Source organism: Miscanthus floridulus, chromosome 19 (genome assembly GCF_019320115.1).
Source record: "Miscanthus floridulus cultivar M001 chromosome 19, ASM1932011v1, whole genome shotgun sequence".
Taxonomy (NCBI): Eukaryota; Viridiplantae; Streptophyta; class Magnoliopsida; order Poales; family Poaceae; genus Miscanthus; species Miscanthus floridulus.
In genome coordinates this window covers 84,290,060-84,302,109 of record NC_089598.1, presented here as the reverse complement: position 1 = coordinate 84,302,109, position 12,050 = coordinate 84,290,060, and the positions used below count along the sequence as shown (strand labels likewise).

Below are 12,050 nucleotides of genomic sequence, written 5' to 3'. Positions count from 1 at the left end.
TGTCACCACAAAACAATCCACCATGCATTATCCTTTTTGTCTTTTTCTTCACCTTTTGTCAATTCCATCTCTCACAAACTAAATAGAAAAATTACGGAATTATGCACTCCTATAGTTCATATCTCACAAGTCACAACCCATATCTCACTTTTTGATTAGTGGATTCCATATTTTACCTCATACCATCCCTTGAAAATAAAACATTCCCTCTCACAGTTCATTTTGTGCTAAATATGGGTCACCCTCTCCAGCTCTAACCACTAAGCTCCGGGCAATTTGGCCTCTTTTCTTCTAGCTTCAGTGCTCCTTCCATTACAAGGTAGTTTGTTCTACACATACAATGGAATGTTCAAAGCAACATTTTTCAGATGATCATTCAATAGAAGCAGTCCTCTGGTCATCCCCTTTTATGGAGCTCTTCATGATAGCAGCCCGGTGTATTTGGAAGGAGCACAATGCTTACATTTCCAATCATAAGTTCCTTCGGTTGCCTCTTGGAAGCAAGCTGAAACCCTCTTTACACCCTGTAATTATGAATTGGCTGCAAACTTTGTAATCTTCTTTTTTCCCTAGCTCTAGGTAAGTCCTTTGGTTTAGCCTTTGGCTCAACCTTGTAACCGTTGCCCTGTGTTTTGGTTTTAATATATTCTGTGGCAAGGGGGCTTTGCCCCACGGTTTTCTTTCAAAAAAGAAAAGAAGAAGAAGTCAGGCATCAAAAGTAGGTCAAACAGGGTATAAACTTGGCCCCACCATCACCTTGTCAAGACAACAGCACGGGCAGCCTTGTGATTTCTGCTATGAAAGAGTGAGAACTCCTAGACTCAACATCAGTAAGTGAAGAATGGCTCTGCAAAAATACAAAATAAGAAATTTCAATCATAAAATGCAACAATTAAAAGTCGAGTCTACAACAGCCATCGTACAACCAAGATTTAGTATGCACCAAACAAAAGATAGCACAGATCTAATATGATTCTGTTATGCCTATATGAATGGAACACTGAAGTTAATTGTACAAGCTGGTGCTATGATACTACAGCACAACTTTGTTGATAAGGAAGAAGCTATTAGATATCTTATCCAATTTCAACCCAAGAAATGTAAGAAGACAAAGGTGCTCATGGAGCTGCTATCTCGATCAATGAAAGAAATCCCTTTGACTTGTAGACATCTTCAAAGCTTGATTTGCTTTAGATGGCTTAAGGAATGAACTCTGCGGGCTATTGCCAGTTGGCACTACTACTTCTGGTATGTATACCCCTAGAAACATATGGTGAGAAACTTAAAGTATTATCGGGTCTTCAAAAGATATTATCAGGTTAGTGGGAAAAGCTTAAAGTATTATCGGGTCTTCAAAAGGAACAAACTTAAAATACTTTAACAGGAATCATATATCGGGTCACAGAAAAGCATTAAGAAACTTGGATTGCGTAACCTAACATATTTGATAAAAACAAAATATAACGTGAGAAGCTTGAAGCAAATTGAACTAGAAAGCAGACTGGCAGGTATAACTGCACTACAACCACACAGTTTTGACTTTTGAACTTATGCAAATATTTTCATACTAGATTGGCAGACAACATCAGCATATTGATGCTAACAATCAAACAAAAGTATAAGGGAAGACAGGCATCGACAAAACAACTTAAGAAACAATTGACAATGCAAACACATATTGTGTATATGCTGCATTATCAGATACTACATTGGTATCAAGTCTGAAACACACTACACGCCAAGTGTAGAACTAAACCAAACTACATGTATCGCAGAACCACTCGACAAACAGTAAAAAAAAAAGGCAGAATCACCTCTGTAGCTCTGCTGGTTGAGCGTCCCAACGGGCGACTCGGGGGCGCTCACCGGCGCCGCTCCAGGACCGCCACTTCCTACTCCTCTCCGGCCACCGCCGCCGCCCTTCGGCGTGCGGCGGCGGCGGCCCGCGACGGCCCGAAAAAAGGTCACCGTCGCAGCCTCCCTTCTCCCCCCACCCCGCTCCACCCCTCCACCGACCCACCTTTCCACGAGCTTCTCCGACGAGCCGGCCGGCCGGCCGGCGGGCCAGATCCGGGGCGTCCGGGATCGGATCTATCCTCCCCCTTGCCGGATCTATGTCAGCCATGGCGGTGCCCGGCCGTGGTCCACGAGCTTCTCCGGCGAGCCGGCCAGCCGGCGGGCCAGATCCGGGACGTCCGGGGCCGAATCTCTGCTCCCCCTTGCCAGATCTATGCCGGCCATGGAGGTGCCCGGGCGCGGCACGCGTCGGGCAGGACCTTTTCCTTGGCGGCGGATCCTGCGCTCGGCGGGGCTGCGGGCTTGGGGGTCGCGCCCCTCCTCGCTGGATCTTCTGGGCGGAGCATCCTGGGCGTCGGTGGCGGTTCCTCTGGCCTGGGGCTGCGGCGCGTCGGATGCCTGCGGGCTCTGAGCGGTCCGTGGCTTCGGGAGCCGCCTCCTGGGCTTCGTCAATGGTAGTCTGGGGCCGGCGCCTGCTCGGGCCTAGCCGCCGGGGTTGCCGGCGGCTGTTGGTGCAGCTGCGCGGGTGCAGCAGGAGACCTGGTCTTGTCGACGTCCAATATCTGAGTGAAAACTCTGCCTCGAAACTCCGGGCCGGCTGCGGTGGCGCAGGCGCGTCATATGCCTTCTTGAAGGTGTCGTCGAAGTTCTTGTTCGTCCAAGCAGGCTGGTGCCTCGTTTAGTTGACTGAATCTGCGCCGTCAAATTTACCGTGGCAGTACTGTAGCATTCCGTTTGTATTGGGTAATAATTGTCCACTAATTAGACTCAAAACGTTCGTCTCGCAAAGTACAACTAAACTGTGCAATTAATTTTTGATTTCATCAACATTTAGTACTCCATGCATGTACCGCAAATTTGATATGACGGGGAATCTTCTTTTTGTATAGTGCCAAAGTTTGAAGTTTGGGGTGAACTAAACACCCCCTGGGTCGAAAGACCTACTCTTGTGCTTCCAACGAAGTTGGCGTCCGTGGATGTCGTCACCTTATTGAAGGCTTCATTGATGCACTTCGCTTGATCCCACTGCGTCGTTCGCCGGAGTCAGCCCCTGCCTGATGTTGCCCCTTGCTGTGCTAAGCCTGATTGTGCACCATGCTAGTCTTCGCTTCGGTTGGTCCAGTAGTTGCCTAGTGTTGTTGCAGTCGTTTGCTTCCTATAGCGGATGCTTTGTCGTTGTCGCTATTCTTCGACGAATGTTTTGCCGTCATGTTGCTCGGGCAGTTGCCGTGCCTCTTTGGTCTCCCCTCTTAGGCAGATGCTTTGCTGCTGTGAGCGTGATGGCCCCCCATCCACGGATGCTTTGCCGCGTTGATGGTCGTCGTCTCGGGCGGATGCTTTGCCACGCGTGCTGCTGTTATGGCGGATGCTTTGCCGCCTGGGTCTCTTCTCTAGGAGACTTTTCCCTGTGTGCCATTATAAAAGATCGTAATCCCCTGTGTATCCCTGAAAAAATTCAGCGGCCTTCAGCGCCACTACTCCAACTTTTTCGTGTCCTCCATGCCACTTTCATCAGTTTGGGCTCCATGCCACTTTCATCAGTTTGGGCTCTAACGCCGTCAAACTGCAGGTGTGAAAAGACGAAAATACCCTTAAGTTCAAATATGTTATTAATTTTTTTAAGCATCTTAACGACTTCAAATGAAAAAACTCAAAACTAGAAGGTTATAGATCTCGTCGAGATCTATAATTTTCATATAAATTTTTTTTCATTTAATTTCATAAAAAAATAATATGATTTTTCTAAGATATATTAATCATATCAAATCATACTTTTACAGGGATGAGTCCCGAAGCGTTGGATAGGGAGTGTGTGGGTCCCTTTTTACAGGGATGGGTCCACCTATAAGCTGAGCATGTGTCGAGAGAGACTCAATTCTTTAGTTTCTCTCATCGAAGATTTAAATACATATATGGAGTATTAAATATAGACTAAAAATAATTAATTATATAGTTTATGACTAATTTACGAGACGGATATTTTAAATTTAATTAGTTCATGATTTGACTTAATAATGGATTAATTAGACTTAATAAATTGGTATAATTTTTTTTTTTTGCGACATGCTCGTGTAAACGCGATGTGACACTGGGTCTGAACCCCGAAAAAGGAAAATAGGAACGCGAGGAACCTTTCCTCCGTTCTCCTATCGCCTGTGACCTGGTTGCGAGCTCACGTCTCCGGCTCCTCGCCGGTGGCCAGCGGTATTATTGCTTGTATCAGAGAAGGTCGATCCTCGGCGTGGGTGTGCGGCGCAGGCGGCGGTCGACTTGGGAGTTGTTCGGGAGCACTCAAGGGCGGCAACTTCACCTCGCCCTTCAGGTGTTCGACGAATTGCCTACTTGCGGTTCTCAGAGCTGGACGCCCCCAAATCGCGTCCTGGAAGTCACCATCCACAAGGCTTGCTATCCTGTAACAGAACATGTGCTTCGTCAGGTTTTTAGTTGTATTGGCGATTTGGAGCAGGTACTAGTGTTTGGGGGGTTAGCCCATGTGTCTGCTCAGGTTGTTTTCCGATCCAAATATGATGTTGTTGAAGCTTTCGGAGAGTTGCATGGCCGCAATATATATGATGGTTGCTGTCAGCTTGATATCCAGTATGGTGTGCCCAGCGAGCCTGATGTTTCCAAGGGCAACACCCATGAGGTGGACGCCTACCAGGTGTTCGATGGGTTGCCTACTTGCGGTTCTCAGAGCCGAACTCCCCTAAATCGCGTCCTGGAGGTCGCCATCCACAAGGCTTGCTATCCTATAACAGAACATGTGCTTCATCAGGTTTTTAGTCCATTTGGCGATATGGAGCAGGTGCAAGTGTTTGGGGGGTTAGACCATGTGTCTGCTCAGGTTGTTTTCCGATCCAAATATGATGCTGTTAAAGCTTTCGGAGAGTTGCATGGTCGCAATATATATATGATGGTTGTTGTCAGCTTGATATCCAGTATGGTGTGCCCAGCGAGCCTGATGTTTCCATGGTCAAGGGCATCGCCACGGCCAGTTCATCGTCGTTATTGTTTCCTTCTTCTACTGTTATCAAAGTCTCCCTCGATGACCTCAGTTCTGATATTCTACCTATGGACGCTGCTGCAAGTGGAGCACACACAAATGCTGCTATTGGTATGGAAGCACTCAAGCACAGAGAGGTATCAATGCCATTTTCCTGCCCGTCCTGGATGTCGTGAACCACGATGACGTCAATGAGTTCCAGGCACCTACAACACCAACACGCCAGCAGCACCAAGATGCGAAGTGGGACAAGTTGATGGAGAGACTGGACCTCTTGCTTGCTCATGTGGCGGACATCGGCTCCACGCAGCAGCAATTGCTGGCAAAAATGGATCTCAACTCACAAGATGCGAAGCAGGCCTCGCATGATCAGCAGTTGATGGTTAAACAAATCGAAGACATTGGAAAGGCAGTTGCTCGTCTCGCCTTAGAGCATATGGATGCTGAGACAGAGGACAAATCACCAAGATCTCTATCTCCACTGTTTCCCATTCCTCCCCAACAGGAGCGGCCTTTCTCCAGTGGCCAGCCTCATCCTCCTACTGAACCCAGTCACCATAGGCCTTTTGGTGATTCACACCACAACTATACACCTCTGCCCGAGATGCTATTTCCAAAGTTTGAGGGCGTGGATCCTAAAATTTGGCTTGACAAATGTGAAAACTATTTTTGCATCTTTAACGTTCATGAGTCAATGTGGGTCACTTCAGCCTCCTTACATATGGAGGGCAATGCAGCTCGATGGTGGCAGGTGTACAAGCAGCAAAATGGATTGGGAACTTGGACTCAATTCAAGCAAGCGGTGGAATCTAAGATTGGCACATATGCCTATAGAGAAGCTCTGAATGAGTTGTTCAAGTTGAAGCAAACTGGAGCAGTCGAGGACTATGTCACCACCTTTGAAGCTCTGCAATTTCATATTTCAATGCACAACACTGGATACGATGAGCTCTTCTTCATATCCTGTTTTATTGAGGGCCTCAAATGGGATATCAAGGCAGCAGTTCAAGTTCAGGTGCCTGACACTATGGCCAGAGCCATCATGCTAGCCAAAGTACAACAACAAATTCTGGACAACTCTAAACAAAAGTATGTGAAATCTGGCAAAGCTCCTGTAGCGCTTGGTAAGGTAGATCCTAAGCCAAGTCCTCCTGGTCAAACTCTCTGGAAGGCACGGCAACTGCGAGATTACAGAAGAGCCAACAACCTATGCCTTTATTGTGGTGAGAAATTCGATGCCAATCATATTGAGCATTGCACCAAAGACCGAAGGCTGCAGGCGGCCAGCAGTGTTACACCTGCCAAGGTGTGCACCCTATCAATCCTTTATGTGTCCATGCATTACCCTAATCAATTTAATCTGGTGACGTTTTTGCCTAGTGAGTTTGATCGCCTTATCTAGCAGGTTTAAAAAAAATGGTGCTCCCGATCCACTGTATAGCAGGCAATTACCTTGTTAGTTCTTAATTTTCCATCTTGAGTGTTTGTATTAATTCCTAGGATTATTAATTTCAAAGGACAACTTATTAGTCGTGTTCTGCAGGAACTCATCTCTTCTCATCCCCCCATTTTGACCTTTTCAGATCCAATTTGATTAACTTGTCCTCGTAGAAAAGCTCTAATTAGCTATCTGTATAATCTGGTAGTGAGGCCGAATGATAATTTTCTAAATAATTAGTGTTCATCATTTTGGTCGATACAAAGAAGAAACACATATTAGTGCTCAAATGATGTTAATTGTGGTTAATGGCTTATGATGATATATTTCTGGTGTTAGTGCTCAGTATAGGCAAAAAAAATGCCAATAATGCACTATGGTTGGTTCCTATTCAGGACAAATAACCTGGCAAATGAGTTACTAGTAACTCTTCTTGGTCCTGAATCTTGTTACTTTTGCAGCTTTCAAACTCCATGGATCCTGAGAATATCAACTGGCGAAAAAAGGATGGATGTAAATGTAAGTTTGGCATTCTTCGATTCCTAAAGCCTTCTAAAACCATACTACCTAAAGGCCCCGTTCGCTTCGCTGAAAAAACAAGCCGAAACATTGTTCTTGTGAGAGGAAAAAACACTGTTCCGGCTGAAAAAAATAAGCTGAAAAGTACGGATTATAAGACAAGCGAACAGGGCCAAAATGTTTAATTCCTCCATAGTTAGTGATACACTAAGGCAGTCATACTAAAACAATAAGGCCTATCTGCAATGTCATACCTAACATGGATCTAGTGTAGTCCAAATTCGACATGGTAATTAGAACCATGAAAAATCAATATGAAATAGTGTAGTACAGTTTTAACACTTTTTAGTTTTAACCAAGTACTAAAAACTTAAGCTGCACTGTAACATACAAGTAAACTTCCTAGAATTAGGGTAAGATGGTCAATGAAGATCTCAACACGTCCAATTAAAAGTTCTCTACAGAAAAGTCTCTTGCATTGTTTACATTGTCATACTCAATGTCATTATCTATGTCAAGGTAAGATAGCCAATGCCCAATGGTGAAGAGACAATAAAAGGTCCTCACTATGGTTTCGAAAAAAAAAAGGTCCTCACTTTGGGAAAAAATACCTTTTCAAGCTCATTTCTGATTTCCTCAACAGCTTGCCTAACTTCTTTCCGCATTGCATCATACAATACATTTCCAGCCCCATCACCAATAGGGTGCTCCTATCAGATTGCAATATAAGAGGAATTGTAGAGTCTAGTATCTGTTTGCAAATTCTAGTTTCAAATTTACATACTGAAGGAAAATTGTGAAACCTTGTCAAGACCATAAACTGTACAGCCTTCCTTCTGATTTCTGCTATGGAAAGAGTAAGAACTCCTAGACTCATCATCAGTAATTGAAGAATGGCTCTGCAGAAGTCAAGATAAAAAATACAAACTAAGAAATTTCAATCATAAAACACAATAATTAAAAGTAGAGTCTACAACAGCCCCCATCGTACAGCCAAGATTTAGTATGCACCAAACAAAAGATAGCACAGACCTAACTCTACTATGCATCTATGAATGGAACACTTAAGTTAATTGTACAGGTTGGTGCTATGATACTATAGCATAACTTTTTTTTATAAGGATAAAGCTATTTAATATCTTATCCAATTTCAGTCCACGGAATGTAAAGAAGACATAGGTACTCACGGAGCTGCTATCTCGAGAATGAAAGAAATCCTTTTGACTTGTAGACCTCTTCAAAGTTTGATTTGCTTTAGATGGCTTATGGAATGAACTCTGCAGGCTATTGCCACTGCTACTTTTGGTATGTATCCCCCTGGAAACATACCGGTGAGAAATTTCCATGTCATTCTGCACGCAAAAGCATAAACCAGGGATTAAATAATAAGAATGTAACTGCAACAGATATGTACAATTTTACATCAAACACAGAAATGGGACAAGTTTAGAGTATAAGTATTATCGGGCCTTCGAAAGGAACAAACATAAAATACTTGAACAGGAATCATATAGTGGAAGTATTAAGAAACTTGGATTGAATAACCTAACATATTTTCAAAAAACATAACATGAGAAGACTGAAGCAAATTGGACTGAAAAGGCAAGTATAACTGCGTCACAACCACACGGTTTTGCCTTTTGACTTTTGAACTTATGCAAATATTTTCATACTAGATTGTCAGTCAACGAAAGGCGGGCCTGGTGCAAGCGGTATAGTCTTACCGCCTGTGACCGGAAGGTCCCTAGTTCGAGTCGCGGTCTCCTCGCATTGCACAGGCGAGGTTAAGGTTTGCCACTGACACCCTTCCCCAGACCCCGCACAGAGTGGGAGCTCTGTGTACTGGGTACGCCCTTTAGATTGCCAGTCAACACCAGCATATTGAAGCTAGCAATCAAACAGAGTGTACAAGGGGAGCCAAACAACTGAAGAAACAATTAGATGACGCAAACACAGTATTGTGCATATGTTGCATTATCGGATACTATATTGGTATCAAGTCTAAAACACACTATACGCCAAGTATAGAACTAAACCAAACTACCTTGGAGGGACAAACAGTAAAAGGCATTGGACCTTTAGTCGTACATAAGAGAAGAATGTTGTTGTGAGTACAGCACCTTGCTCGCTTCACAATTTTGTCGCAAAATGGAAACAAAAACTTTACCAGATTTCCTAACAGATCAATGGGACCACCCAAGCACCCACAAAAACATGATTCAAATATCCCCAATCAACTTCAATAGTTTAATCCATATTCCATAATTCAATCCATCCCTAAACTAAATGCCAAACAGCATACTCCGTCAGAAAACTAGAGTGCTGACCCGGCCACACTTACATCCGAATCGCACCACCGTTGCCGATCCATCGAAGCGCGCCGGTCGACCGACGCATACCGCTGCCTCCTGGCTGCAGCTGCAGGGCCGGCACTGGCCGCTACGCCTCGCCGCTCGGCTGGCGGGCGCGACACGGAGCGCCCGCGCTGCCGCGAAGACTCCGTCTCCCTGGAGTACCGCGCGGTGGAGCTCCGCCGACCGCCGCCGCCGCCACGCTCCGCGGGCGCCGGAAGCCTTGACCGGCCGCGCGCAGGCGCAGCGGTCTCCTCCTCGTCGTCGTCGCCCTCGGATTCCGCCCTGGCCTGGAAGAACTCGTCGGCGAGGTCGTCGAGGCTGACCTCCGGCGGGAACCCGCCCCCGCCCCGCACCTTGGTGACGAACCTCGACGACGGCGTCGCCGAGTCCTCGGGGGACGGCGACGGCGGCGGGAACCGGCTCAGGCTCCTCGACCGGCGGACGCTGCCTCCTCCTCCTCCGCCGGCGCCGGCGCCGCCGCTGCCGCCTCCCGCGGCCTGGCGCCCGCGAGTGGCGGAGCCCGCATCCTCCAGGGCCGCGAAGGCGTCGCCCCGCCTCCTCCCCGGCCGGAGCGCCGCCGCAGCTGCAGCCATCGCCGCCGCCACCGGCCGGAGCTAGGGTTCCGGGCTGCTGCTGCTGTTGGCTGACGAATGGATGGATCCCCCGCCGCTTCCCTCCTCGTGAGTACAGTATCAGATACGAGACGGAATTGGCGATGGCAGTCGCTTCGAGTGCACCGAGCAGAATTGAGACCTTTTTTTCCCCATACGCTCCTGCAGGCCCGCAGTCTGTCAAACCCGATGAAACATGTGCACCGTGGAGGCGTGGACAATACCTGGACCCACATTTCAGTGGTGGTGGACGGTGGGGGTAATAAATGCCTGGGTCAGCAGTGCTGGTGAGGGGGGTGTGCGAGCGAATTTGAATTTTGAACTTGCGCCTTGTTTTAAGGGGAATTTACGAGGCTCGACACAAGAGCAGGCAGGCATGAGGCATGGCATAGCTGCGTTTACGCTCCATTTTAAAATTGGGAATATTGTATTTTTGCCCTATATCCTATTATGATTTTATCCTGTTTTTGTCATCGTTGTGATTTTACTCCTGCTTTGTAATTACTAAGGCTCAGTTTACCTTTACTTTTAACTCGGTTAGTTATATCTAAAATAAAATAATTAAAAAACAACAAAACCCTTCATAGTAAGATGAAAGGACAACAATACCCCTTATCCACTCATGCCCTCTCCAATCCTCCATCCTCTACCGTATCCTCTCTATCTCTCTCATTCCCCATCCCCAAGACCCCAACAGGAGGAGCACCGGAAGCAGCAGCAGCCCAGCGCCCGGCCCGGCCGCTGCCATATCCATCCGCAAGGCGCTGGGCGCAGTCAAAGACTAGGCGACCATCAGCATCGCGCGGGTGACGGACGCCGTGGCGTCGGACCTCGACGTGGCCAGCGTGCGCGCCACCTCCCACGACGACGCGACCCCGGACGACCGCCATGCGCGGGAGGTGCTCCGCCTCGCGTCCGCCACAGGCGCGGCGCCCGCCTGCGTCGCCTCCATCGCCCGCCGCCTCTTCAGGACCCGCGACTACGTCATCGCCGCCAAGTGCCTCGCGCTCCTGCACCGCCTCGCCGCTGCCGCCGCCGACCCCAACCCTGCCGAGGACGCCGACAGAGAGGGCCGCACGCGGTTCCTCCACGAGCTGCTCCGCCCCACCCTCACCGGCCGCCGCGCGGGGGAGCCCGTGCTCGCGCTGCTCCTCAACTTCCGCGACGAGGCGCACACGGCGTCGTGGGACCACTCCGCCTTCGTCCGCGCCTACACCACTTACCTCCTCGACCGCGTCCACTTCCTCGTCCTGCTCCTCCCCGCGCCGCGCTTCGCCGACGACCGCGTCAGGGGACCACCGCACACGGCGGCGGCGGCCGACATGGACACGGAGGCGCTCCTAGGCCGCGCACACCACCTGCGGCACCTACTGGACCGCCTCCTCGCGTGCCGCCCCGCAGGCTCCGCCGGGGCCAGCCGCGTAGTGCGCGCCGCGCTCCACCAGCTGCTCAGGGACAGCTTCAGAGTCTACGAGGACGTCGCGCTCGTCCTCGCGCTCCTGCTCGACCGCTTCTTCGACATGGACTACCCCGAGTGCGCCAAGGCCTTCGAGACCTACGTCGGCACCGCCAAGCAGATCTACGCGCTCCGCGCCTTCTACGCCTGGTGCGACGATGTCGGCGTCGCGCGCTCGTCCGACATCCCCGACGTCAGGCGCGTCGACGACAAGCTCCTCGAGACCATGGAGCAGTTCCTGAGACAACGCGGCCGGGCGGGACGTGCCTCGCCGCCACGATCAGCGCGCGAGTCTGCTGTCGGTAAAACAGGGGTAAAATTACAACTTATTGGGGGCAATTTCGTATGGGTAAATTTGTCCTTACTGAGCCATTTGACACAATTATCTGCTGTTCACGGAATAGGGGTAAACTTAAGCTTCGTTTTCAAAAAATAGAGATAAAATTATAACGATGACAAAAGCAGAATTAAAATCACAACTGAACGTGGCAAGAACGCAATAGCCCCTTTAAAATTCGAGGAAACGGTTGGCCCAGCACACCAGCGTTTTGATTCTGTCTGTTTACGCTACGATACGCACAGGGTACATCTTGCGGTAGTAGTAAAACGTGTACACAGGTGGAGTGGAGGCGACCGTATCACAGGGCCAGTT

General features: G+C 48.6%; 1 protein-coding gene and 1 pseudogene across 15 annotated transcripts; one reads left to right on the top strand and one right to left on the bottom strand.

Annotated features, from left to right (window-relative positions):
- On the bottom strand, nucleotides 1-10,111 carry LOC136528752 (uncharacterized). 15 transcript variants are annotated; one of them, XR_010777133.1, is made up of 7 exons: nucleotides 9,319-10,111; nucleotides 8,165-8,329; nucleotides 7,781-7,876; nucleotides 7,589-7,687; nucleotides 6,864-6,951; nucleotides 757-847; nucleotides 1-679 (listed from the first exon to the last, which is right to left on the bottom strand). XR_010777133.1 is itself a non-coding variant. In XM_066521728.1 (6 exons), the coding sequence occupies exons 1-6, from the start codon at nucleotides 9,922-9,924 to the stop codon at nucleotides 828-830; spliced, it is 1,074 nt and encodes a 357-aa protein (XP_066377825.1). In that variant the 5' UTR covers nucleotides 9,925-10,111; the 3' UTR covers nucleotides 1-827. The 15 variants fall into 15 exon arrangements, 9 of the variants coding, with proteins under 9 accessions (XP_066377825.1, XP_066377828.1, XP_066377827.1 ...); XM_066521728.1 differs by having other exon boundaries at nucleotides 1-847; XM_066521731.1 differs by lacking the exon at nucleotides 6,864-6,951.
- A 27-nt stretch (nucleotides 10,112-10,138) lies between these two features.
- LOC136526284 (probable clathrin assembly protein At4g32285) lies at nucleotides 10,139-11,808 on the top strand (annotated as a pseudogene).
- The last annotated feature ends 242 nt before the right edge of the window (nucleotides 11,809-12,050 follow it).

Bases quoted from the DNA above. Each gene is read 5' to 3' on its own strand.
- LOC136528752 (XM_066521726.1), bottom strand. From the start codon at position 9,924: ATGGCTGCAGCTGCGGCGGCGCTCCGGCCGGGGAGGAGGCGGGGCGAC. The intron at 8,330-9,318 runs GTAAGTGTGGCC...TTTTGCGTGCAG, and splicing joins AACGGTGGTGCGATTCGGAT to AATGACATGGAAATTTCTCA. The intron at 7,877-8,164 runs GTGAGTACCTAT...TGACTTCTGCAG, and splicing joins ATTCTCGAGATAGCAGCTCC to AGCCATTCTTCAATTACTGA.